This window comes from Lycorma delicatula, chromosome 2 (assembly GCF_047948215.1).
Source record: "Lycorma delicatula isolate Av1 chromosome 2, ASM4794821v1, whole genome shotgun sequence".
Lineage (NCBI taxonomy): Eukaryota > Metazoa > Arthropoda > Insecta > Hemiptera > Fulgoridae > Lycorma > Lycorma delicatula.
Window position 1 is genome coordinate 32835965 of NC_134456.1, and position 26812 is coordinate 32862776.

The following is a 26812-nucleotide window of genomic DNA, read 5'->3' on the forward strand; positions in this document are numbered from 1 at the left end:
TAAAGTGATCTTATGTGGTCATAAAACATAATAATAATACGTGAAACAAAAGCAATATGAGAAATATGCTGACAAATGCTTGTTTTTTTACATACTATCTGTTTATATCTCTTGGTCAGAGTACAGAGAAAAGCAAATTGGATATATAATTATTATTAAATAATTATAATTGAATACTGCAATCTTTTTTTGCACCACTGATTGTGAAAATTTACGTTATTCATGACAAAGTATATTGGGAATATAGGATCTATTGCAATTATTAACATTACTGTGAAAAACTGTGTAAACCAGAATACCTTTTAAGACAAGAAATCATATAAGAGCATATCGAAGTTAAAATTTCTCAAACAATGGTGACCGGTGTTGAGGTTACTAGATATAGACTCATGAAATCTGCTGAAAATCTTTCATAATATTATGTGGAGTTGATGGGCTCTATGTATATGCCATTCAATTAGTCTCTGGAGTTGCATATTATTTATGAATTATTTTACTGAAATTAGTCTTTTTAATATTTATATTATACTCTGTGCTGTTAAAATAAACCACCCAATACAGAATACTGAGGTAAGACATATTAATTTTTCCATGAAAATATTTTTATGGAAAAATACTTTCGAATATCCTACGTCCTCAGTTACGATTGAAATAATTCCATTATTGCAAAGTAAAATTAAAAAAAATAAAAATACTAATGAAAATTGTGTATTAATTGTACACAATCTATTGCAGTTTTCAGAAGATCATCTCCTTCAAGTATTTTCTTATGTCTTTATCAAATTGAAATTTTGTTTGTATTTATACCAGGTGTGTAAATATGAAACCGGAATTTACCCATAGATGGCCCAAGCTGTCAATGTAGTTACTGTCAAACTGCATCATTGGCGCCATTTTCTTTCTTTGACAGCTGACAAAGGTTTTTAACTCACAACATTATAACAGCATAGTTTTAATTAGCATGAACTAATTGAACATGTTGAGTTTTGTACCAACAAACTACAATTTGCGAATAGCATTGATTTTCTGTTACCATTTAAAGAAAACTGCTGCAGAATCGCATCAAATGCTTCTTGAAGCTTATGGTGAGCAGGCTCTTGGTAAATCAGGGCTGTGAGTGGTTTAAAAAATTCAAATTGGTGATTTTGACGTGAGAAACAAAGAATATGGAAGACCACCGAAAGAGTTTGAAGACAATGAATTGTTAGCATTGTTGGATGAGGATGACGCTCAAACGCAACAACAACTTGTGGATCAATTAAATGTAACACAAGAAGCCGTCTCCATATGTTTGAAAGCCATGGGAAAGATCCAGAAGATGGGAAAATGGGTTCCACATGAACTGAATGAAAGACAGGAAGAAAACCGAAAAACTACTTACAAAATGCTGCTCCCCAGGTACAAAAGAAAGTCATTTCTTTATCGAATTGTGACAGGTGATGAAAAAAGGATACATTTCAAGAATCCTAAGCATAAAAGATCATGGGTAACTCCAGGTGAATCATCAACATCAATTTCAAGGCCAAATCATTACGGAAAAAAGACAATCCTCTATGTTTGGTGGGATCAGAAGGGTGTGATCTATTATGAGCTGCTAAAATCTGGCAAAACCGTTAATACTGAACGCTACAGACAACAAATGATTGATTTGCATCAAGCATTGCTTGAAAAATAACCAGAATATCAAAAAAGGCAACACAGAGTGATTTTGCTTCATGATAATGCACCATCACACATAGCAAAACCGGTCAAGGAAACAATTGAGGCGTTCAGTTGGGAAATACTTTTGCATGTGGCTTATTCAACAGAGTTGGCTGTGTCTGACTACTATTTATTTGCATCCATGGGAGGACATGCACTTGCTGAGAAGCGCTTCACTTCTTATGAAAGTGTATGAAAATGGGTCAATGACTGGTTTGCCTCAAAAGAGCAACAGTTTTTTTGGCGTGGCATTCATAAATTGTCAGAGAGATGGAAAAATGTACAGCTAGCGATGGACAATATTTCGAATAAAATATTTTTTATCATTTTCAAACAACAAACGTGTATTTTCTATACAAAAATTCCGGTTTCATATTTACACACCTGGTATAGTAATATTTTTCTAATATATTTAATTTTACATCATCTTTATTAATTTATAATATTTCCAAATTTATGAATATCAGAAATAGAATGTTTATTGGTGGGCCATATTAGATAATCCTAATTTATTATTTTTGTTATTTGTATAATGTTCAAGAAATCTAGTTTTAAAGGATTTGTTAGTTTTTTTCTATGTAAATACTATCACAATCATTATATTTAATTCTGTAAATTCCTGTTTATTAATTGTGGGAGCTGAAAACAACTGGTTATATCAGGAAGAAAATATAATCAAGAATTATAAATATTTTATTGAAAAATTGGAAATTTACTTTCGTAAAGACATAAATTTGTTTAGAAATAATGTACAAATCAATACATGTTTTGGAATATGGATATACTGGATAAAACTTGTAAACAGTTGATACTAATACTGACAACATTAATAATATATTTCTGTTCAAATACAACAGTCTGATATTTAAAAAGGTTAGTTTAGGAAGAATTATTTGCTTATTAACTCTATAAGTAATTTTGAAGATTTGTTAAATATTGAAGATCTTAAAGAAGTGTTAGATAGAGATAAAATGAACAGGTTTATAGTCAAATCTTAAAAAACATATAAATTTAAAGATAAGCAAAAGCATCCATCCCTCTTCCTCAAACAGTCTGCCTGATAATCATGATGACTGCTGAATGATTGACCTTAACTGCAAAAGGAAGTAGAAAATCTATATGGATATAACAGACACTAATATAAATTTTATTCTTACCTTCTTGCATTAATTTCATCTGGTGACTCAAGTCTTCTTTATCCTTCATTAATTGTTCTACAGTCTTTTTATAATCAACCTCTCTTTCTTTCATCTGTAAATAATTGTTAAATGATTTTAGTAGTTTATCCTTTCTCATTTTATTATATAATCTAAATCTTAAAAATAAAATTTCAACAGAAAAAATCAATAATACATAGAAATAACAAAGGTAAGTAATAATCTTTTTATTTTTTATTATGTTAGCAATGATGGTATGATAAAAACAGTAAAGTACTACAGAAATAACGACACTTACCTAATACACATAACATTTTTACGCACCAAATATATGAATTCAGAAAGTATGCACACACATCATATACAGAAAACTTAATGCAACACTCATTAATTTGAGTATTGTATACCCAAATTAATGGCTTGTACATTTTAGCTGATGTTGGTTCATTCATGGAAGGGATCAATTTAACATGCCATTTGCTATCTTTTAATAAAAAAAATTACAATAACCTTCTGAGGATCTAACTTTGAGTATCAGAAAAATGCAAAGGTGTTATCTGGATACAAGCCTAAACTTTATTTGTATTTTGGTGGGTGAAAAAAAACTAACCTGTAAATTTTCAAATAATTTCTGTCAAATATTTAAAAAAAAAAATTATTATTGTATTACTGGTTGAAGTTAAATATGTTATTACAGTTGTATTATATGTTGAAGTAATTTTATCACAATTTTTGACAGAAATTTTAAGAAACTTCAATTAACTTAAACAATTTCATTTTACAGGACTAGAGATATAAGATTAAGAAAAAAGTTTTCATGCATAATCAAAGATTTAAATAAAATTAAGTAACTTTATAAAAGTTTTACAACTCTGAAAATATTTTTTAAAACACAGAGCCCAAAAAACTGAAGATAAATAAAAAAATACAGTAGAATTCATGCAATTTAAAGAATTAAAAAATTTACGTGAAAATTTTAATTTTTTAAATCTATATAATAGAACACTACAACATAGACTGTGTAACTATTATGCTTAAAAACAGTGAAAGATATTAAAATTTACTAGGTTTATTTTTTAATGAGATATAACTAACTGCTTTTAAAACATGTTTGAGGGGAATGAAAAAATATAGACAAGATTACTAAAAATAAACAGAGAAGATTGAAAAAAAGTTAGACAAAAAATAAACTGAAGGGGTTCATGAAAGGTTAGTGAAAATATATATGTTCACTTTCTCAAAATGGTATAAACTGATCATATAAAAGGTGGGATGAAAATAATTTATTTTTACTATATTGAACACAAAGCCAATAAAAAAAACGAAGGCATAAGCAGCAGTGTTATTACATCACATTAGTCTGATGGCATACTTAAAAAAAAATTTGTTTCCAAGTGGAAAAAGATTCATAGTCTTTAGATAAAAAAAATCAATATATTTAACTTTGGTCAAAATCAGACTGAAGTACTGGTGTGTGTTTTGAAACAACAGTTTAAAATGTTGCAATGATAATCGTTCATACTGGAACATGATGAAACTGGAATCTCTGTTTACCAACATATACCTTAAAACACTTAAAGCAAAATAAAATTATGAGAACATACTTGTTTAAAATCCAATAAATGAACTGAGACAGCAAAAAAAAATTTAAGATTCTAGAAAAATGGAAATTCTTTTAATAGGATACATTCGTATTAGCAATTTTCAATGAAGTTAATAAATATAAAAAAGGACTATAATCAAAGCTGTACCATTGAAAGACTAGCATCTCTTCCAGCCATGTCTGCCCTGTGTTTAGCAAGAAGGTCCTTTAACTCCAATTCCTTCATTGTTTTTTCTTTTTCAAGATCAGCAACAGTCTCTTCAGCAATTGAACGTGCCAAAGCTTCGCTATCGGCTCTTGCTAATGCAATCTGCAGTTGATGTGCAAGGTTACCTCGCTCCTCTTCAAGTTCTAAAATACATCTAGACCTCTCTTCCGCCTCTTCCTTCAGTTCCTCTGCTTGAGTTTTGTATAAAGACTAAATAAAAAAACAAACAAATAAATTAAATGTAAATATAAATGTTACACAATAAGATTAAATTAAACAAATAAATATTATATTACAACTGTTAATTTAAAAAATTTACAACTTCTTTACAGTGAATAAACTTCAAATACAGTGGGTAATAAACAGATGATGCATGTAAGTTCCATAAATTCTGCCATAAAATGTGAGTCCTCCTTCACTAATTGACCTCCCCTCCAGTCACTGATCATGTTTCATCATTATTGTGTCCTTAAATAATAATGCTCATTTTAAATTGCAATAATTCCCCCCATTATCCAACGACCAAAAATAAAATTGAGTCTTTTACACCCACAAACAATCTAAAGTCAATCTAACTTGTATACATTGTAATTTACAGTTTATTATCAATCCTTCATTTCATTTCATCATAATATTGAGAAGTAGCATCCCTTAAATTGACATCAAATTTATTATGCAAAGTCTTAAGATGTAATATTGATATCAAGACTTGTGGCTGGCAGAGATTTTATAAAATTCAAAAATTCACAAAATTTCTAGTAATGCTATAATAATAGAAAGATCTATTAGATATTTACATTACAGGTATTTAAATGTTAAACGCAAATTAATGACAAAAAGAAAACTTACAGAAAAATGCTGTTCAGTTTCAAGCTGATCTTGTAACTCTTTCATTTGAAGATCATCAACAGAGTGTTGTGTCTTCAATTTATGTAATTCTTCTTCTATACTACGTTTACTCTCTCTAAGCTGTGTTACTTCTCTTGAAAGCTGGGCTTCTCTTGCTCTGAGATGAGCAACATCTGATGAAGCCAATCCTAATTCAGATGCTAATGATGATTTTTTAGCTTGTTCTTGTTCGACCTGTGCTTGCAATCCTTTAGCCTGTAAATAACAAAATTGTCAAAAAAATGAAGAATAAAATATAAAAAGTACAGCAATACTAAACAATTTAATTATAAAAAATGAACATCAAGGCATGAGCAAAAATGTCATCAACTCATTGAATTATATATTTTAAAAAAACTATGAAGCAATTATATATAAAAAAGTTAAAAAAAAAAATTATTTACAGTATTTTTTTGTTATTAATCTGAAGAAATATGATTTATGCTAAGACTGATGAAATAGCCTGCTCAATTGTATTCAAATTAAGTGTTCTGGTAAATGGAACTGATCTTTTCAAGGAACTGTTTACTGTGCATAGTTGCAACCAGTGTCAGATATACATTTTTTTAAATGTATAAATATTTTTTAATTTTAGAAGAAATTATGACATTTTTAATTATGTACACCGTTGCAGTATAATTTTATCTTAGTTAATTTCATTTGGGGATAAATAAGAAATAATTGAAGTTTCTCTATTTTCAAGTTATTTTGTTAAGTATTTAGAAAGTATTTTGCTGTACACTGGTACTAAAAATGAGATAATAGACAGATTAAAAAACTGAGTATGTATTGAAGTGTTTTTGACACAGGCCGAAGCAAAAAATAAATTATAATCAAGAGTGAATGCTAAACCATTAAACTTAAAATTTTCTATTAAATATTATGATAATAATGTATACTTTTAGAACTTAGGCTCAACTGGTGACTATAGGTTTTCATTATGTCTTTGTACATTGTTAATACCAAAATACTAATTTTTTAAAGAAAGATGGCAATTATTAATGCAGAAAAAATTAATAAATAAGAAGAAATTTGAGGTAGCAACAAATTGAGGAAATCCAGTTTTTAAGGAAATTACAGTTTTTTTAATAAAAATAACATTTTGGACAATGTAACTTAGTAGACTTCAGTATTTATTGAAATGGATTAATTTCATCCACTTTACTTTTAGACAGTAAAATACTTTGTAATACATAATTAAATATATAACATTAATTTTTAAATTACTTTATTTTTTATTTGATGTTTGTATGAATCACACAACTTTTGTGAACAAAAGAAAAACAACAATAATAACAAAATGTAGTCGCACATTAGAGCAGAGCAACAGAATGCTAGGGACATGATTTGAAGTCAGACGATGCAGTACCATGGTGGTATCATAATTTTTCATTCTCAATTGCTTAAAATAAATAAAGTACTTTCAAAATATCTAAGAAAGTTAATAATTTAGTACTATTATTTAAAATTTAAAAACAACCATGTTATAAAATAGATTCAGAAACATATGTTTCTATATTTAGCTTATTAGGAAAACAATTCTCCCAATTTTTTTTTTTACTTTCCTTTCTGATTATTTTATTATTCATGAAATTTGTAATATAAAACACTTAATGCTAATTAACAACATATTTTTATAATTAATAATAAAATGCTCAGATTTTATCAATTAAAGTAAGTGTATAGCATGTTATACTAATGTAAAAAATGTAAGCTAGATTAAACTACCAAGAATGACTGACTAATACCATGCATAAGTTTCCTCCAAAACATGATATGATAAAAAAGTAATAACTAAAGTATGCCCTTTTTTTAAATAGTTTCATTACTCAAATAAAGTAAATCGGAACTATTAGCAAGTCTGGCAGCTAGACTAACGAACAAAAGTTTAATGTACACTTAGTATGAAACTTTAATATAGGGGATTCTCACTAAGACACAGAATTAAATGTAAATAAAAAATCGACACAATCCATTCTTGTTCCAAAAACAGTCGATATTGATTGAATTACAAAATGTATCATCTCCACACCAGTACTAAAATGATTTTTAGTTAATTTTACATGAAGGATAAATAAATATCTGTGGATAAGTATGACAACTATTTGGGAAAAGTAGTAAAAGTATTTTTAATACCTTATCCACTTCTTGTCTATATTCTCCTTCTAGTTTTTGTAATCTTTGCTGAATCTGTTTGTAATCAACGGACAACATTGACATCTGTCTTTCTTTTTCTTGCCATGATAAATCAGCTTTTTGTCTTGCACATTTTTCTTCATTTAATTTTAACTGTAATGCTACAACAAACAAAATGTATTTCTTTTAATTCCATCTACAATAATTGAAAAAGAATTCTAAAACTTTTTACAACACATTACACACACACATCTCTCAGAAAGAGAGAGAGAGAGGGGGGGGGACTGAGAGGGTTGGGAGGGAGAGAGAGTGGGGGGGGGAGGGAGAGAGAGAGAGAGAGATCTGAAAATAAATCTAAGGATGGCCAATTAATATTTATTAAAATAGCTTGCATAATAGCAAATGAATAGCTAATTCTATATCCCTTTTCAAAACTAAAAGGATGAATTTTAGTAAATTTAGTTTTTTTAATTCACTAATGTAGAAGAACATTTAATTTAAATATGATTTACACAAGTTTGATATAAATATTACTGGATTACAAGTGACAACTTTTATATCAAATTAAAACATATAACTTATAAATGTTCTTTTAATCTACCTACATTCTAAATCTATTCATTGTGCGTATATCATAAAATTTCATGTGAAAACTAATTATACAAAAAAAAAAACAAAAGATTCTTTATACAGATCAATCATTCAACTTATAAAGAAATTATATTGCACAGCATCAAGCAAATAATCTATCATAAAAAAGCCTAATAAAAAAAATTATCATTAGAATGTAACATTAAAAACACTTGATTCCACCTATTAGTCCAACAACCTTAATAAATCTGACAAAAATGATCTAAAATTTTATAAATATCAATTTTCCATTGATTCAGTTACATAATTATTGCTGAAAAATATAATATGCAATTCTAATTTTGACATAAGCTTATCTTTCTTGAAAAAAAAAACAATTTTATTAAATATTTAAATGTAAATAAGCATTTAAAAAAAGTAATGATTATGTTTTTTTTTTTAAATAATAAGTTTTCAATATACTTTTAACTGCAAAAAATAATTCTTTCAACTTAAAAAATATACATCAAAACAATATAAAAATAGTAATAAACATAAAAATAATGTATTAACCCCTTCACTGTCAACAAAAAATAAGGCTACTTTTACTCCAGGCTAGCCAAAAAAATGAAAAAAATTGTTTTTAAATCAATCAATTTATACTACTTTCCTAACTCCAAAAAACATTTATAAATTAAAAAATGGTTTTTAAAATTTTTTGTAATGTGGAAACCTTCAAAACACAGGGTAACACAGAATAACTTCACATAATTTGCACTCATAATGCAATTCTTCCTGCTTTCCTTGTTTTTTACACACTACACAAGGTATCATGGCATCCTTTTTTTTCTCAGTAGAAGAAATTGTTAAAAGGAAACATCTGGCTGCAACTGATGTGGTATTGGTTCATATGATCTCCTGCCTCTGGTATGAGATTATGAAGGTGGCTTCTAGCATGCTATAAATTTTCCCGATTCTCAGATAGCTGTACTTTTCAGTATCCAAGAAATTATAAATAACAATGTACAGAGTTTATGTCTACTATGGGTAGAAAATATTTTTTGTAAAATTTCAAGCTCTTTCTCATGGAAGAGTTTCTCTTGGAAGACAATGGTAACTTGGTGTGAGAGATGTGTTCTTCCCATATGTCATTATAGTCTACAACTACATTTGGCTTTTTTATTTTTTGGATTTGTAACTCTCTCTACTTCGGAAGTTTCAACCAAGGCAGGAATGTGAAGTGTGTCAGTATCTTCACTAGCCTTTTATCCTTCCATGCACAAAATGCCATAGTGCAATTATTACACTACAACCATCTCATCTTTTCTCAGTGTTTTGAATTTTCTGTAATTTTTATTTTTTTGGAATGCGTTTTCTTTTCATATTAACTGAACTGCTTCATAAAGGGATAGTGTAAAAAATACCAACTGTCTAAGTATAAATTCAACAGTCAAATCACCAAGCAATTCAAGAATAACCTTATCTACTAAGCCATACTCCTTTTTAACATTAACTAACTCAGATGTCTTTGATGTACATACGAGGCTACTACACAAATACCCAGTTTCAGAATCATAATCAACAAAGCTCTTAAGCTCAAATCTGGCTCATCTTGATTTGGTGAATTGCCAGTCTAAATGATCCTTCAACAACATAATGCTCTCATCTAAAAAAATGTTTTTCCCAGACCTAAATTTACAATTCATGTGTTCTATAACTGATCCAATTTTAATTACTTTGTCAGTGCCACCTTCTTTACTAGTAAAATGCAGAGATCTTAAAATATTTTGAAACTTACTGCTTGACATTACTTGCCGGGTAAATTTAAAAACAAATACAAATTAAATGTATTCCAGTACATTTCAACTGATGGTAATCTAGCATTTCCCATATAAACTACACGAGCCAGGAAATTGTACATATCGTTAACACAATTTTTTTATAAGATTAATTCTAATACTGGATGATAAACTACCTTCTGCTTTTTTAAGATTTTTGACTTTTTTACAATTATTGGTTTCTGTAACTAAAATTTAAATAAAGGTTTGGTCAAAAGAGTTTAAAAATCTAAGTGGGAGAAGTAACTTCTGAAAAATTTGAAGTAGGTAAACACCATAATCTTGGTTTAGGTCAGGAATTACTTCTAGAATAAGAAAATTAACATTATTCTGAATTTTTCACTTAAGGTTTTCTCATAAATATTTCAATCTTCTGAAAGTAATACTAATCATCATCCTCATCAATACTTTTATATGACTGTCGACTTGCAACTTCATTATTGTCTTCCAAATATTCTTCTATACAATTATCGTCATTCAAACTTTCATCTTTACTCAAACCCTCTATAATGTCTTTAAGAAAATTATTTGTAATTTCATTAACATTACAGGGACAAGATAATCATGGAGAATACAAATTGTCATTTGAAAATGAACATGCCATCACAGATAATACAAATTACTTGGATCAGAATGTAGGAGCTATGTATAAAATAGTAACTAACTCACACCGTTCAGGTGTGTTCAAAAAAGGGGAGAAAAAATTCCCTGTTCTACTCTGAGCATATATTACATGAATAGGATTGTTACAGCTATTGCTGAGCTACAAGGTACAAAAATTTGAACTACATAATGTGTATACACACACACACACACATCCATGGTATATTGTAAACATTTCCTGCAGCATGGTAACAAGTCCATAACAGTGAAAAGGTTAAAAAAAGAAAGTAACTGAAACATTTTTTGAACTGAAACATACCTCGAAAAATGCAATCCATGCGATCTGATGCATTAATAAAAATAAAATTAAAATAATTAATTAAAAAACCTCATGCAGTTAACATAATTGAGAAACTCAGATTCAAAACAAAAATTACTCTTAAAAAGTGCAAATGAGAAAAAATTAATTTAAATAAATGTAACTGAAACTTTTAAAAATAAACTTTGATTCAAAATGATTTTTTTTTAAAATCACAAAATGTAATTTAAAAAAAAATCTTAATGATCGTGAATGTACAAAGATAATTTATAATCCTAAAAAGTTATTTTAAAACTTGTTACTAAATCACTAAATGGAATTAGAAAAATCAGAATTTTACAGATTTTTAATAACATGTAACAAATCTGAGACTAAAATTATTCCACATTCGGATGGATAATTACTTTGCAAAAAAAAACTTAGTGAATTAATAAAAAATAGCTTGGTAAAATAAAACAATACAATAAATTGTATATAATAAATTTGAATAGGAAGTTATAACTGTAAGATCTATACTAAACAAATGTTACTGATGTAATGAATGTATACCATCTGTTAAAATTATGAAAAATGGTTGAAAAAATATTACATAAGGAGAAAAAGAACATTTAAAATACTGCAAACAATAAATGTCATTAAGTAATTTCAGTTATATATCACGGTAATTTAGATGGACAAAAATATCAAAATGCACTTTTCTAAACATGCTACTCATCTAGTACCTGTTAGCAAACTGAAGCATTTTTAATTGCAAGACTGATGTTTTCTGCCTAAATCAACAAAAAAAATAAAAGTAAAAAAGGAAAATAAATTTTTTAAAAATGCCTACAAAAAAAAATTGGTGCTAATATAACTAAACAATGTTAACTGCAGTATTTTTCTTGTTTATTAAATTAATATATTTACCATCCATATAAAAATCGTAATCACATTATACACATAAAAAAACCATTGATAAATAAATTATTAAATTAAAAAAATCTAACCATAATAATTTATTTTTTTAAGATAACCTAATCACAAAAGGGTTTTTGAATACCTTGTACTTATATTACAACCTATAGCTGAACAACGTTTTAACATTTTACACTTTGATTTTTAAGCAGTATTACAGTTTGGAAATACCATTTTATTTTCATTAAAATCTACTTGGTGTATTACATTATGTAATTTAAAAAAAAAAACAACAGATAATGAAATTTAACATTTTACATACATAAAAATTAAAGTTAACTAGTTTATCTTTTTCAATTAATTGAAAACAGAAGACAAAAAGGTTATTCAGGATCAGGTTGAAACTACAAGAGTTGATTAATAAATAAGGTTTCCAACAACACTATTTTGCAAGTGCTGGAGATAGAAATGAGGTCTTATCTGCATTCATGAGAGTCTCTCGTTTTCTGTTTAGCCTCCAGAACCACTATAAGGTATTACTTCAGAGGATGTATGAGGATGATATGTATGAATGTGAATGAAGTGGTCTTGAAGTCTCAGATCGACTACTGAGAAGTGTGTGGATAATTGAAACCCAACTACCAAAGAATACTGGTATCCATGATCAAGTATTCAAATCCATATAAAAGTAACTGTCTTTACTAGGATTTGAACCTTAGATCTTGACTGCGAAATCAGCTAATTTGCGATGTCGAGTTAACCACTAGACTAGCCTGGTGGGCACATTCATGAGAGTCAAGTCAATTGCAAGGCTTTAATTTCCTGTTTATTGTAGTTGGATGACAGTTTCATTACCAGGAGTTCAACTTCTGAGTTGTTTACCAAGCAATAATCAGTAATAAGATTTTTAACACTGAAAGGCTATGCATCTGCTGAGGTTCACAGATACTTGAAAACTGTTTAATGACAAGTCATGAAGAATGTTTGCCAGTGAGTTCAATGTGCAAAACGACAGAAGAAACAAGATGATGGGATTATATTAACAAAAAAAAAATCAGAACATCCTAACAACCAATTTCTGAGATAGAAATAGATAAAGTTTTTTACTGTAGATGTACTTGTGCTTTAGCTAGCTGGATTGATGCTTTTTTCATTTAGGTTGTTTGTTATTATTACCCTGAGGTATTTAACCTGGGTTATTATCTTGACTTTATTACAATTTATGTTTACTTCTTTTAACTTTCTTGGTTTTTAGAGCGTAATTTCTGTCTTTTTGAATGATATTTTGAGGAAAATTTTATTTGCAATGTTTTGAAGTTTTAGCTTCATCATCGTGTCATTTGCTAGCAGTGCCAAGTTATTGGTAAAACCAAGGCAGTTTGTTTTGACTTTTTGGCCAATTTTTATTTTTGGAAAGCATTTTTTGAACCATACCGTCATTAACATTTCCAGAGCGCAGTTGAATAGTAGCAGAGAGTCCATTGCCTTGGTACAGTCCTGTTTGGATCTCAAGTGGCCTGAGAGTTCGCTTCTGAATTTTACTTATGACAGTGAGAGATAGTGACTTTGAGAGGGTCAGTTTTATCATTTTTATTAATTTGGTGTACTTTATTATAATATTATAGTTTTTTTCTTTACTTTGAGTAATAATGCTAAGTTATTGCAATAGAGATAATTTCTTTTTTAAAATAAATTTACTTTTAGTACTTCATAATTTCACGGATAATTAAATATTAATTTTGGTTCAATTTCTTTGACTGTGAAACCTATTCTTTATTTTACTTAGGGAAACAAAAAATTTGTTATTTAACAAAAAATCAAGTGATAGTTTCTTCCTAAGTGATATTTGGATTTCTAGAAAGAAAAATGTCTAAAACAACATTTTTTCTACAATCACTGGAGTTATGAATATTTTCAATTATATTTTGATTTAATATAGTTAGGCAATACAAACAATAATAATGGATGATAGAGAAATATATACATAAGAGTTAAACACACACATACACACACACACACACCACACACCAGCTTCTTATTTGCTGATAATATTATAATGATGGATGTACACTAAGTGATAGTAATAATCAGGCAAGCCTATCAAGTAAAAGTGCCTGTCAGATAAAGCTGAATCCTTATTCTTATAAAACTTAAATCTAATAGGGAGTAATAACAATAGCATATTAAGTTACAATAAACTTTGAAATGGTATTCCATATATAACAAACTTCCTGATAATGTTTATATTGTTTGTGAATTCTAAAAAAAATAAAACAAAAATGAATGACATAAATTGCATTATATTGTTAAAACTAACATTATATTGTTATTACCTTTAACAACTTCTACATTTGCTTCTTCTTTGCTAACCAGGCGACTTTTTTCTGTCTCCTCATGAGCACGAACTTCTTGTTGATACCTGTTCTGAGCAGCTTTTAATTCCAGTGTCAAAGATGCACATTCTTTTTCTAAACTAGAAACCTTTTCTGAAAGCAGTCTATTATCATCGGTCAACTTTTCTTCTCTTGCAGACCCTCTTTCCAATTCACTAAGTATAGCATGTAATCGACCTATAAAAGAAAGTAATAAAATAATGGTAAAAATAAAGAGAAAAAGGAATTATTAAAAGAACAACAAAGTTTTACTTCTCTGAATATACTAAATTACAAACTAAAAGGGGGTTCTTAATACAATCAAGAACATAAAAGAACTTATTAGCTGATAACATTAAGAGAAAAACTAGAATTATGTACTAGAACTTATTTTAAATCTAAAAAAATGCAGACTACACCAACAGTCAAACAACTTCTTCTTCTTTTTCCTGTTTAGCCTCCGGTAACTACCGTTTAGATAATTCTTCAGAGGATGAATGAGGATGATATGTATGAGTGTAAATGAAGTGTTAGTAGTCTTGTACATTCTCAGTTCGACCATTCCTGAGATGTGTGGTTAATTGAAACCCATCCACCAAAGAACACCGGTATCCACGATCTAGTATTCAAATCCATGTAAAAATATCTGGCTTTACTAGGACTTGAACGCTGTAACTTTCGACTTCCAAATCAGCTGATTTGGGAAGACGCGTTAACCACTAGACCAACCCGGTGGGTTAACAGTCAAACAACTGGATCATTAAATTCTTACAAAGTACAATCCTGGTTATTTAAAATAAAAGAGACAGACCGATTTCTGATAATTTAGGTTTATTCAGTTTGGAAACAGGTTAATTTAATAGGATTTTTTTTGGGCAATAAAATTATTTATTTAATCTTTAGACATACTGTTGTATAAAATATAATATTACATTATGTAAAGAATCTCCATCGAATCATATTCCTTGCACAATTATGCGTAATTAAAGATTAACTGAGAAAAATTTAAACCATTTTTACTAGACTTAACTGTGCACATATTGTATATAAAAAAAAATCAATACACATTACTAAACACTTACAGAAATAAAAAAATACATGTACTGAAAGTTAAAATACAGTTTTTATGAATAAATAAATCCTAATTATTCTTTAAGAGAATCTGGAAGATATTTTGTGTATTTTCTATTTAATTTTCTCACTGTTATATCAAATGAATTTTTAATTAGAATTTATAATTAGGATTTAGAAAATAGTAAAAAAAAAAAAAAAAATAGAACAACCCAAAATTAGGAAAAACCCTATACACCAGACGTCAGAAATTTCAAACATGCATGTTACAAATGATTAACAAAGAAAATATTATTAGGTTTTTCTCTCTATTTAATAAGATATTAAACTACTAAAAGCCGAACACTGAAATACCCAGAAACAATGCACAAAATCTTGATACTTTTAACCTTCCTTACAATATTCAGTTTTTTATTAACTGTTACAACATGCTTAGATTTAGAAGGCATATATTGTGAAATGGGAGTCTACTTCCACTTCAAAAACAGCTAAACAAATCATATCATGCTGAAATGAAAACACCAATAAACAACATTCGGTATTAACTTAACAGTGTAATTTTATTTATACAATAACCTGAGACGTGGAAGAAAAATTTAATAAGATGAGTCTAATCTGTACGAAAAAAGACATTGGGATGATGTGTGTCGTGATCAAGAAAAAAAAATAGAGTAAATGTGCTTTTATTAAAATGTTGTACATACAGTTCAACATTTTGCAGATTTTATTTTTGCTACATAATAATTTTTATTTTTTATTTATCTGGGTATAAAATAAAAGATTTAGCATTCATTTTGAAGATAAAATAGTTTTCTAATAAAGAAAGAAATTTTTTTTGACTGGTTGTTTCAGATACTAGGTTTTGGTTAACCAAAGTTCTGGAAAATGGGGCGTTTATATATATATATATATACACACACACAGTATATATTAACACATGTGTGCACACACATGCATGGACAAACGCATACATGCACATGCACACACTGGTTGATAGAAAAAAAAAATCGAGATATTTGTATTTTTGGACCAATGACTTTTACACAGCAGCGAGCCATTGATGCTGCTCAACAAGATTATTTTTTAATAAAATAAACTTAAAAAAAATACAAAACCAATGAAAAGTGCACTAAAATAAGTAAAAAAATAATCATTTATTAATTCTCTTTAAATCTAAGCTCCAAACTACGACTAAAAACCACAACTTATTAATCTCAATTTGGAATTAACTTAAAGTTGTAAAATCTAAAAAAATTTTTATCCTGAAGTATTTTTTTTACATCTTATTTTAATACTTTTGTAAAGTCTATTAAAACAACCTTTTGGCTTAATTTTTACTTAAAACACATCAGAACTAAAAATTCAAAAACCTATATGAAAAAAGCTGTTCAAAAGAAATACTAAAAGCAAGAAATATGCAACTTTTTTAAAATAAGAATGCAAAGTAACATTATAGGGGGCTACTGCTGAGCAAGACCTCCAGAATAGAGGAATATATACAATTTTACTTTATTTTTGACTTCTGAAATGTAAAGTCAAAATAGTTGTTCAAATTACTTTCAAATTGTTTTACTTTACAATTCTAAGTTTACAAGTTAAATAAATTTTGCAACCACCTCAAATTTTTCATCTTGAACTCTTGCAAATGAAAAATACTTTAAAACTTTTGATCTAATGCCCATGCTTGCTTGAATGTATAGAAATAGGCCCAGTTTATCATGTCTGTGGATTCATATTTAGAGTCACTGTGATTTTTGTTCATTATGTTTATATGTCTACATTAATTCCCAACATTTGTTTTTAAAACTTTCACATCATTTCATTTTATTTTGTATACACTGCTTTATTACAAACATTATTTGAATATAAGTTACTGATATTAATCATTATATTTGGCTTTAGAATGCAATTTTATTGCATTCTTAACAGGTATTTTCTTAAAATTGTATTCAAAACAAAAGCATTCACAAAGAGTTGAATATAAAGTACAATATTATACAGTAAAGAAAAGTGGAAATCAATGTGATGACATAAACATTTACAAAAAAAAATCCAATTTCCAACACAGATTTGATTAATAATAGAAAAATCATCTGTTGGGAAAGGAATGGACTGATTTTTTTTTTACTGCTATTCTCAAGGTGCAATCATAAATACAAATTACAAAAAGACTGTGAAATACTGTTAGGTAATATAAAAAAAAGATGAATCTTGACATAAGTAGTCTGCTAACAACACAGTAATGTATCACATACAAATTGTAGAACATAAGAGGGAAGTTCCTGCCCATCCTATGCACCTAGTGACTATCAGACTTAGACCAAGCGACTATAAGTTATTAACCAGATTAATATAACAAAAATTTGCGTTAATATGTTTTATGATGAAGAAATTCATTCTTATTTACACAACTACTCATGATTGTTTAATTACTGAAATGTGCATTTAGTTCTACATATTTACTTTGTATAAACAGTTTTTGAGTGTACTACAATATCATATTCTAAAAATCATTAACATATCTCATACTATGTGAACAATGTGAAAAAATAACATTCAAAGTATGTACTATGTATAATAACATTCAAAGTACAAGAATTTTAACCCTTTTTTTATATTAAGTAAGTGTTGTACTAAGGTATGTAAAAAACAAAGGTGTTGTCCTTACAGACCAGAACCCATACAGAACAGTAAAATCATAGTATGAAATAGTTTTCTATTTTTACGTGACTGCTCTGTAGACAACTGTTGGGTTATGGGGAGGAAATTCTTGGAAATAGTGTCATCAAAAACTACTAAGCTTTGTGGGGCTCAAAATTTTATAATTACTATTACAAGGCTGTCTGTTTTACAATCTTCTAATCAATGAAAATACACAACTTAGCCACTTTTCAATATTTACTAAATCGGTATAATATATTAGTATTGCTTACTATATTGCTTTATTATACAAGGGTTATTTTTTTCAAGGTCCGATCTATTGTAAAATAAAATCCCGTGCAAAAATCGGATGAACCTTTGCACATATGTGTTGCGCAGCGTCTCTAGTATGGTCTTCAATCACGCCACGTCACTTTGTTTAGTTCTGAACATGCAGCTAGTTCGTAAACATGTCTACAACAATAGCATCTCCCGCAATGCGTGCAGTAATTCGATTTCTTGAGGCTGAGGGGTGTAATGAAGCTGAAATTCATAGTGGAATAAGTAATGTGTACGTTGAAACTTCAATGAGTGACAGCAAAGTGCAACAATGGTGCAGGAACGTACAGATGTTCATGATGCAGGCGGTCAGGGAAGGAAAAAGTGTCAACCGATGATCTCGTTGAGGGAGTGGATGAGGCAATTTGAGAAACTCGTCGGTTCACAATTTCTGTATTGAGTGATTCGTTTCCTGAAATTTCAAGGTCAGCTCTCTACACCATTGTGAGTGAGAGACTTCAGTACCGCAAACTGTGTGCAAGATGGGTTCCCAAGATGCTGTCCAACCATCACAAAACAATGAGAATGGACGCCTCCCTAACGTTTCTCCAGCGCTACCACAATGAAGGAGAAGATTTTTTGAACAAAATTGTCACAGGGGATGAGACATGGGTTCATTTCAAAACTGAAGAAACAAAAGAACAATCCAAACAGTGGATGCATTCTCAATCTCCTAAACCAAAGGAGTTCAAGCGAACCTTCTCTAACAGAAAGTGTATGGCTACTGTGTTCTGGGACTGGAATGGAGTTCTCTGGGTGGAATTCATGGAACGTGGCACGACCATCACTGCAGCCTCATACTGTGTGACTCTTCTACGAAGGGCAATTCAGAATAAGCGGAGAGGAATGTTGTCATCAGGCATTGTCTTTCTCCATGACAAAGCTCGGCCACACATTTCAGCTGTAACAAAGAAGCTCCTGCAGCGTTTTAATTGGGAAGTGTTTGATCACCCACCATGCAGCCCGGATTTGGCTCCATCTGATTTTCACCTCTTTGCTCACATGAAATGCTGGCTAGGAGGAAAACATTTTGGCACAGACATCGAGCTGCAGACCAGCGTACAAAAATGGCTGAAAACACAGGCGGCTCCGTTTTTTGACGAGGGTATTGGAAAGTTGGTACCACGCTACAACAAATGTCTAAATCGGAGTAGCGACTATGTAGAGAAGTAGCATAACTATGTAAGTACTTGTTACAAATAAAAAATTTTTTATTTTCACTGTGGTTTTAATTTTGTGACCGATCGGACCTTGAAAAAAAAAACCCTCGTACTAGCTATTATGGATTAAAAATTACATACTTTTTAAGATGCAAAACTGATTTTCCATATAGCTTACATATAAATATTCAATAATAACATAAAATAATCAACAATATTTTTATACACTTATGCATGGATTAAAAGCAGAACTGAACTACCCTTAATTTTTTCTGTATTTAAAATCATGTTAGTTTTTATTTAGTTGTAAAGCTCAAACAGTTACATATTATAAGGATAAAGGATATTATTACAGTTTATACATTAGTGTTATGTAAGCTGAAAAAAAAAAAAATTAAAAGAAAAGAAACAAATATGCAGAAAAATAACACCTTCTAATTCTTTATGAAGGTCTGCAACATGTGATCGAGAGCTTTTTTCCTGAGAGAGCTGGCCCTGTAATGTTGCAACTTCTTGTTGTAATGCATCTCTTTGGCACTGCAGTGATGCTAACAATCCTTGAAGTTCATTAGCTATTTGTTCACTAGCTGCTTTGGCAACAGTCAATTCGGCTGCTTGTTTTCTTAATCTACCAGCTGCTTCAGCTTCTGATTTAAGTTTGTCTTGCATTTCAGATACCTGTAAAAAATTAATAACTTTAAATAGCAAATATCTAAAATAAAAATTCACTGATATAATCCGGTATAATTTTTAACTGCACTAATGCTACCAAAATGGAACTTTCTCTAAAAACGTACAAGATAGAAATTAAAAAGGTTACTAATTTATAAAAAAAATCAAAAGAAAGACTTAGATGTTCATTTAGATGTTTAAATGTTCATTTAGGTGTCAAACTAGCATGTTTTTCAATTCAATTTATTCTTTATCTGTTTAGCCTCTGGAACCACCATAAGGTATTATTTCGGAGAATGAATGAGGATTCAATTTATTGAGGTACTCAAATGTAATATGATAGACCTCTATAGAGTGAATCAGTTCTGCTAAGGTTTAGACCCTCTGCGCAAATATGGATGTAAAATTTACAAGACATACAAGATCATTATAAAAAAAATATACAAGGGTAAATCAAATATAAATGGGATTTTATTTTTAAAAACAAATTATTTATTGAAAAATAAAAGGCAAATATAATTTATTTTTCTACAAAATTTCCTGCTTTGGAAATAAATTTTTCCCAGTAAGAAGAAAGGTTTTTTATTGCAGTATCATAGAATGAAGCTGATTGCGTCAGGAGCCAATTACGCATGAATCCCTCCACGCCCTCGTCATCTTCAAATCGTTGCCCTCCTCCAGCTTCTTTAACCGGCCCAAACAAATGAAAATTGCAGGGCGATAGGTCCAGGCTGTAGGGAGGATGATCAAGTTGAATCCAGTGCATTTCTTCTAGTTTTGAAACCATTAGAGCTGCAGTACGGGGCCTGGTGTTGTCGTGGAGAATGGACTCTCAGATTGGTTGGTCTTGTCTTTTGTGACGATATGCAGTCCTCGTCTCGTTCAACAGCTTGCAGTAATAAGCAGCATTGACTGTGCATCGCTCATGCAAAAAATTAATAAGCAAAATGCCTCGTCGGTTGAAAAAAGCGGTTGAAAGAATCTTGCCAGCTGACAGTCGAGTCTTAACTATCACTGTGTCTGCCTCCCTCTTCCTCCGCCACTCCATACTGGCTTGTTTTGATTCAGGAGTGTAGTGGTGGACCCACTTTTCATTGCAGGTGACAATCTGACTCAAAAATGCATCACCTTCTTTCGCAAACCTTTCTGTAAGCCTCTGAAAGACCTCCAAACATCTCAACTTCTGATCTGCAGTCAAAAGGTGTGGGATCCACCGGGCACACACTTTACGAAACTGTAGGTTGTTTTATATGATTGTTTGACAGCTCCCATTACTTATTCCGACCTGTTCTGCAATTTTGGATACTCTCACCCGTCGATCATCTTCAAGAATGTCTTGAACCGCTCAAATGTTTTCATCTGAAATGCTGGTCCGAGGACGCGATCGTGCTCCTGATTTTCCAATTGTTCTCATCCTTCCTTGAACTCTTTATGCCAGGTAAACACACGAGTCCTTGACAATGTTTGATCCCCGAACTGTGCAGTCAATCTCCAAAAAATTTCTGTCGCTTGAACTCCATCACGAGTAAGAAATTTTATAATTATGTTGTGCAATGGAAGGGTGCACCTGCTGCTCCGACATTGTGAGCATTAGTGACGGATTGGTTGGGAGTGTGGAATGGCTGGCTCTTCCAATTCCTAATGACTCTAACCAAGCATGGGCCCAGTTCTACCAACTGTAGATACTCAGGAACAAAAATCTCATTTATATTTGATTTACCCTCATATAAATACTATATATATATATATATATATATATATATATATATATATATGTAGAGTTTATCTAAATAAACTCATTTTCTCAGAAGGAGAAAAAATTCACAAGGGAACAATTATTTACAAATGAAACTTCAACACTTTTTGGGATATTCTTGATTCTGGAGATAACTCATATTCAGTTGTTATGAATTATTGTTCAAGATGGCCTGATTTGGTAATGATTAGTTCAAAAAATTCTAAGGCTATTATACAAGTTCTAAAGACTATATTTTCTATTCATGGAATATCCGAATTAGTCATGGCAGATAATATGCCATTTGGATTAAGGGAATTTATGCTTTCTAAAGGATGGAGTTTTAAAATAATAACTTCTAGGCCTAGATATCTGCAAAGTAACAGCTTGGCCAAAAAAGGTGTTGATATGGTTAGAATGATGTTAAAAAATAAAAATAAAGTGGTGCAGAATGAGAATTAATCATGTTTAAGTATCGAAGTACACCCGTTATTGGTTCAGATTATTCTCCATGTCAGGCTTACGAGTATGTTACTAAGAACTAAAGTTCCTGTTTTAAAAAATAAATTATTTAAGCCAAGGGTAAAAAGGCAATTTAATAACATTTATTAAAACAGAAAATTAAATATTAAACAACGTTATGATGGTAGATGTAAGAAAGAAAAGATGTTGAAGGAAAGCAATAATATAACATTCTGGGATGAAAATCTACAACATAGGAACCAGGTGTCATTGTTGACAAAAACAACACTCCAAAATCCTATTGAATTAAAGAAGCAAACAATTAGGTTAAATGTAAAATTACTTTTCATATTAGAACTTATAATCCTGTTAAAGTTAATTGTTATTATGGCTTTTATGATGATGTTATTCATAATAATGTTCAATCACTACACTAAATTTCTACTAGTTCTAAAAAATGGTATGATTATTGTAGTTAAATAGTAGTAATGGCAATGATAGTGTTCATGAAATATGTAATAATAATAAGAAAAATATTTTATCTCCTGGAAAGTCAATGCTCAATAATGATGTTAAAGATAATGAGTTAATTACAAGGTCAGGTAGGAATGTTATAAAACCCATGCCATTTGATTCGTATTGTATAAAATTGTTTTATGGTAATCTTTAATTGTTAATTTGTTCTATGTTTTTTATATATATTTTTGTATGTTCTCTTGAATTTGGAAAGTGAGATGTTGTGTAACGTCGATGTTCAAATTAAATAATTGAGTTATCAATATATTGACTAACTGGTATGGTTGAGCAAGACTGAAAGGTGGTGGGTCAAGCCAATATGTTGGAATCACAAGTTGTAAATTTGTATCAGTTGCTTTTAATCTAACTTTAATAAATTTTTTTGTTGTTTATTAACTCAGCTATGTCCTATTACAATACACAATACAATTCATTAATTATGACAATAAGTAGCTTCAAATATCAATTGTACAACTTCTTTCTTTCTTTTTCCTGTTTAGCCTCCGGTAATTACCATTCAGATAATACCAGAGGATGAATAAGCATGATATGTATGAGTGTAAATGAAGTGTGGTCTTGTACAGTCTCAGTTCAACCATTCCCACAAGATTCACACAACCATTCAACCATTCACACAAGATGTGTGGTTAATTGAAACCCAACTAACAAAGGACACCAGTATCCACGATCTAATATTCAAATCCATGTAAAATAACTGACCTTACTATGACTTGAACACTGGAACTCTCTACTACCAAATCAGCTGATTTGGGAAGATGCGTTTACCACTAGACCAACCCGGTGGGTTATCAATTGTATAACTATATTAACAATTTCACACAATTAACCTTATAAGGGTATTAAGTCTTTTTATAATTGCCAATGATGTACACATAAGTAAAAACATACACAGTATGTCTGAAAAGTTCACGAACGAAATTAAATAAATACAAATTTAAAGATTAATGAATTTACTCACATCAGCCCTGTACATCGAACCCTTCTCTAGTTATACACTCATTGTAGTGCCGGTAGAGCCCGTCAAACGCTCTGGGGAAATCACTTTGTGAGATCGCCTTCAACTGCTCAGTGCAAGTTCTTTGGATGGCCAGAATGTTGTCGTAAAGCGACCTTTCATTTCAACTGAGTTTCAGGTACACAAAAAAAAGTCTGCTGGAGTCAAGTCAGGTGAATAGGGTGGGTAGGATATTTGATCTGATTTGCGGCATAATAATGTGTTAAAACTGTTGCCATGTATGCTGAGGCATTGTTGTGCAAGAGAGTCCAGCTGTCCAGATCCCGGTACTCAAGCCGGATTCAATGAATGCAATGCATCAGGCACTTCATTACTTCCAAATAGAATTTAGAATTCACAGTTTGACCAGTTGACTATGCATTTCCGCAATGTTTTCATCATGAACAGTTGTTGACGGCCTCCCGCTTCGTTTGTCGTCATCCAACGATTCTGTACTGTCTTTAAACTGCTTCCACCACATGTATGTTGTAGTATGAGATGCAGCTTCATCACCAAATGCTTGCTGTATCCTAGAATAAGTTTCAACAGAAGATTTTTGAAACACAAAATTTTATTGTGCTTCTTTTGTTCTTTAATTTCAACAATAAGTGCTTTACTTTTGAAATAAAATTCTGATTCTAACAACCACTACCAATGTTCTACAAACTGGTCCATATTTCCTAGATCCTTAATTAAGAAAAATATAGTTAAGAATTCAGACTATCCTAAACAGGTGTAAGTCACGTTTAAATACATCAAGAGAATAAGATATGATACTCATTACAAATTATGCATGCTGATAAATCTACACTTTGTAAATGCTTTTTTGATAAGCAAATTAAAAAAATTATGTGTGATCAGTTGCAGGAAAATATACAATTTATGCAGTAAAATTCTGTGCTATACACAATGTCTACTCAAAAAATGGCAGAAAAGAAAAAAACTTTTTTATCTATTGTTGTATCCTGAAAATATTTTCTAATACGCTGCTCTCTTGATGCTATCATTGGCAAAATAATAACTGGAAAGAAAAATTTTCAAGTGGAGAAAAAGATAAAAATGCCAGGTGCTAACTGGATTAAATAGAGGTTGATGAAAACTCAACATCTTAGGCAATATTATTAAGTGAAGCAAAACCATAATTTCTATTCCCATATTTTTCATGAATCAACACATGCTGCAAACTCAACATGTCTTTTGATCTGAATCGTGCAATGCAATTTTTCAAAATCTTACAGTTAGAGGCCGTAGTTATTGTAGAGCATTATAGTAACAAGAATTCAACAAACCAAAGTCTCTGTCTTTCCAAAAATATACTGCATATAATCTTGCGGATGATATCGCTTGTTTATGTTTTTATAGGTAATACAGGGCTGTCTAGTATATGGGATGTTGTTTTAATTCTGAAGATACATGTCTTGTAAACAGTATAGTTGTTTGTAGTATAGTCTTAATGGTATAGTCTTGTGAATAACACCGGTGACTTAATATTTTTTTTATTCAACACATAAATGAGGCTGAAAATAAGATAAATTTTGCAGCATAAGAAATGAGAAGCATAATCAAGAACGCAATTCTTTACCTGCCAAATGAAAGGCCAGGACACTACCATTCTTTCACAGAGGTTGGTATACTTAAGCTTAAGAATTTATAATCTTTCTTTCTGTTATCAGATCAGAAATGTCAAAACAGTGGTCTTCAGCTTCTTGCATATCTAAAACTTCTGCAAGTCTAAATGGTACAATAGAATTTAGAGAAAGGGTTTTTGAGATTTCAGGAAGAAATGATATTATAAACTGCCTGTTTTCATAACGTTCTGAATTTGCTGTAGGTATAAAAAATTCATCCCTCGCTAAAGATGGCTTACTGTTACATACACATGATGCAGATTCCCAAGACCCTGATGAAATGCTAAATCCATTTTATTACAATTCCATTATAATAACATTTCATATATATTCTTCATTATACACTTCGTAATGAATTTCAGCCAGTTTCACCATTTTATTTTTTGCATACAAAATGTAATTAAATTTCATTGAGTTCACTGATGAATAACAACTACTTTAAATCAAGTCTTTACTTGATAGAAGGCAACACACACACACACGCGTGCGCAAACACATATACATATGTTATTTGTATTAAGTAAGTCTTACTTTACTTGTTAATGTCTCCAGAACAAAACCAGTCATTTCCTGCATGGACATCGGCTTTCATTATATTTTTACTACCAGTATCATTCTGAGAATAAGAAAGAAATTTTATCTCAATCTCTATTTTTAAAAGAATCAGGGAACTTATTGAATGTGGTCTGTTACTTATAGTTTGGATGCAAAAAATAAAATGGTGAAACTGACTGAAAATCATTAAGAATCATGCAATGAATTTCAGTTTACATACATATTAATAATATCAGAACAAAAACTAGATTTTGAAAGATAATAAAATATTTTAATCAACACTGACAGAGTGAGTGTGAACGTCTGTTATTAAATTTCATACGGTTATAGAATTTTTTTTTTTGGGGCAGAAAACAATAGATGAGGGAAAATCATATATAAACAGTAATTTTTTCTAATAAATTTATTGATTAATAATATACACAATTTATACCTTCATCATTTCTCTATATAGTCTCCTGCAGGATCTACACACTTTTGCCAACGATTTGGAAGCTTGAATATTCTTGTTCATAAAAATTTTGAGGACAAGTGGTCAACCAATTGTACATGCACTCCTCAATGTCTTCACTGTTTTCGAATTGTTCCCCTCCAAGCAATTCTTTCAAGGGCACAAGCAAAAAGTAGTCACAGGGGGACAAATCTGGACTGTAGGAAGGGTGGTCGAAGGTTTCCCAGTGCATTCTTTTCTAATTTATCCCTTGTCAAAGTTACAGTGTGCAGTCTGGCA

The 26812-nt window shown here is 30.1% G+C and overlaps 1 protein-coding gene across 3 annotated transcripts in view; it reads right to left on the minus strand.

Annotated features, from left to right (window-relative positions):
- Rok (Rho associated coiled-coil containing protein kinase) overlaps positions 1–26812 on the minus strand; it is a 147345-nt gene that overhangs the window by 38246 nt on the left and 82287 nt on the right. For all 3 annotated transcript variants that reach the window (XM_075358615.1, XM_075358616.1, XM_075358614.1), the window contains 6 exons: positions 19931–20177; positions 14251–14487; positions 7694–7854; positions 5519–5773; positions 4610–4879; positions 2859–2952 (listed from right to left, as the gene is read on the minus strand). In XM_075358615.1, coding sequence (XP_075214730.1) covers positions 2859–2952; positions 4610–4879; positions 5519–5773; positions 7694–7854; positions 14251–14487; positions 19931–20177 — 1264 coding nt within the window. The remainder of the gene's footprint in view (positions 1–2858; positions 2953–4609; positions 4880–5518; positions 5774–7693; positions 7855–14250; positions 14488–19930; positions 20178–26812) is intronic.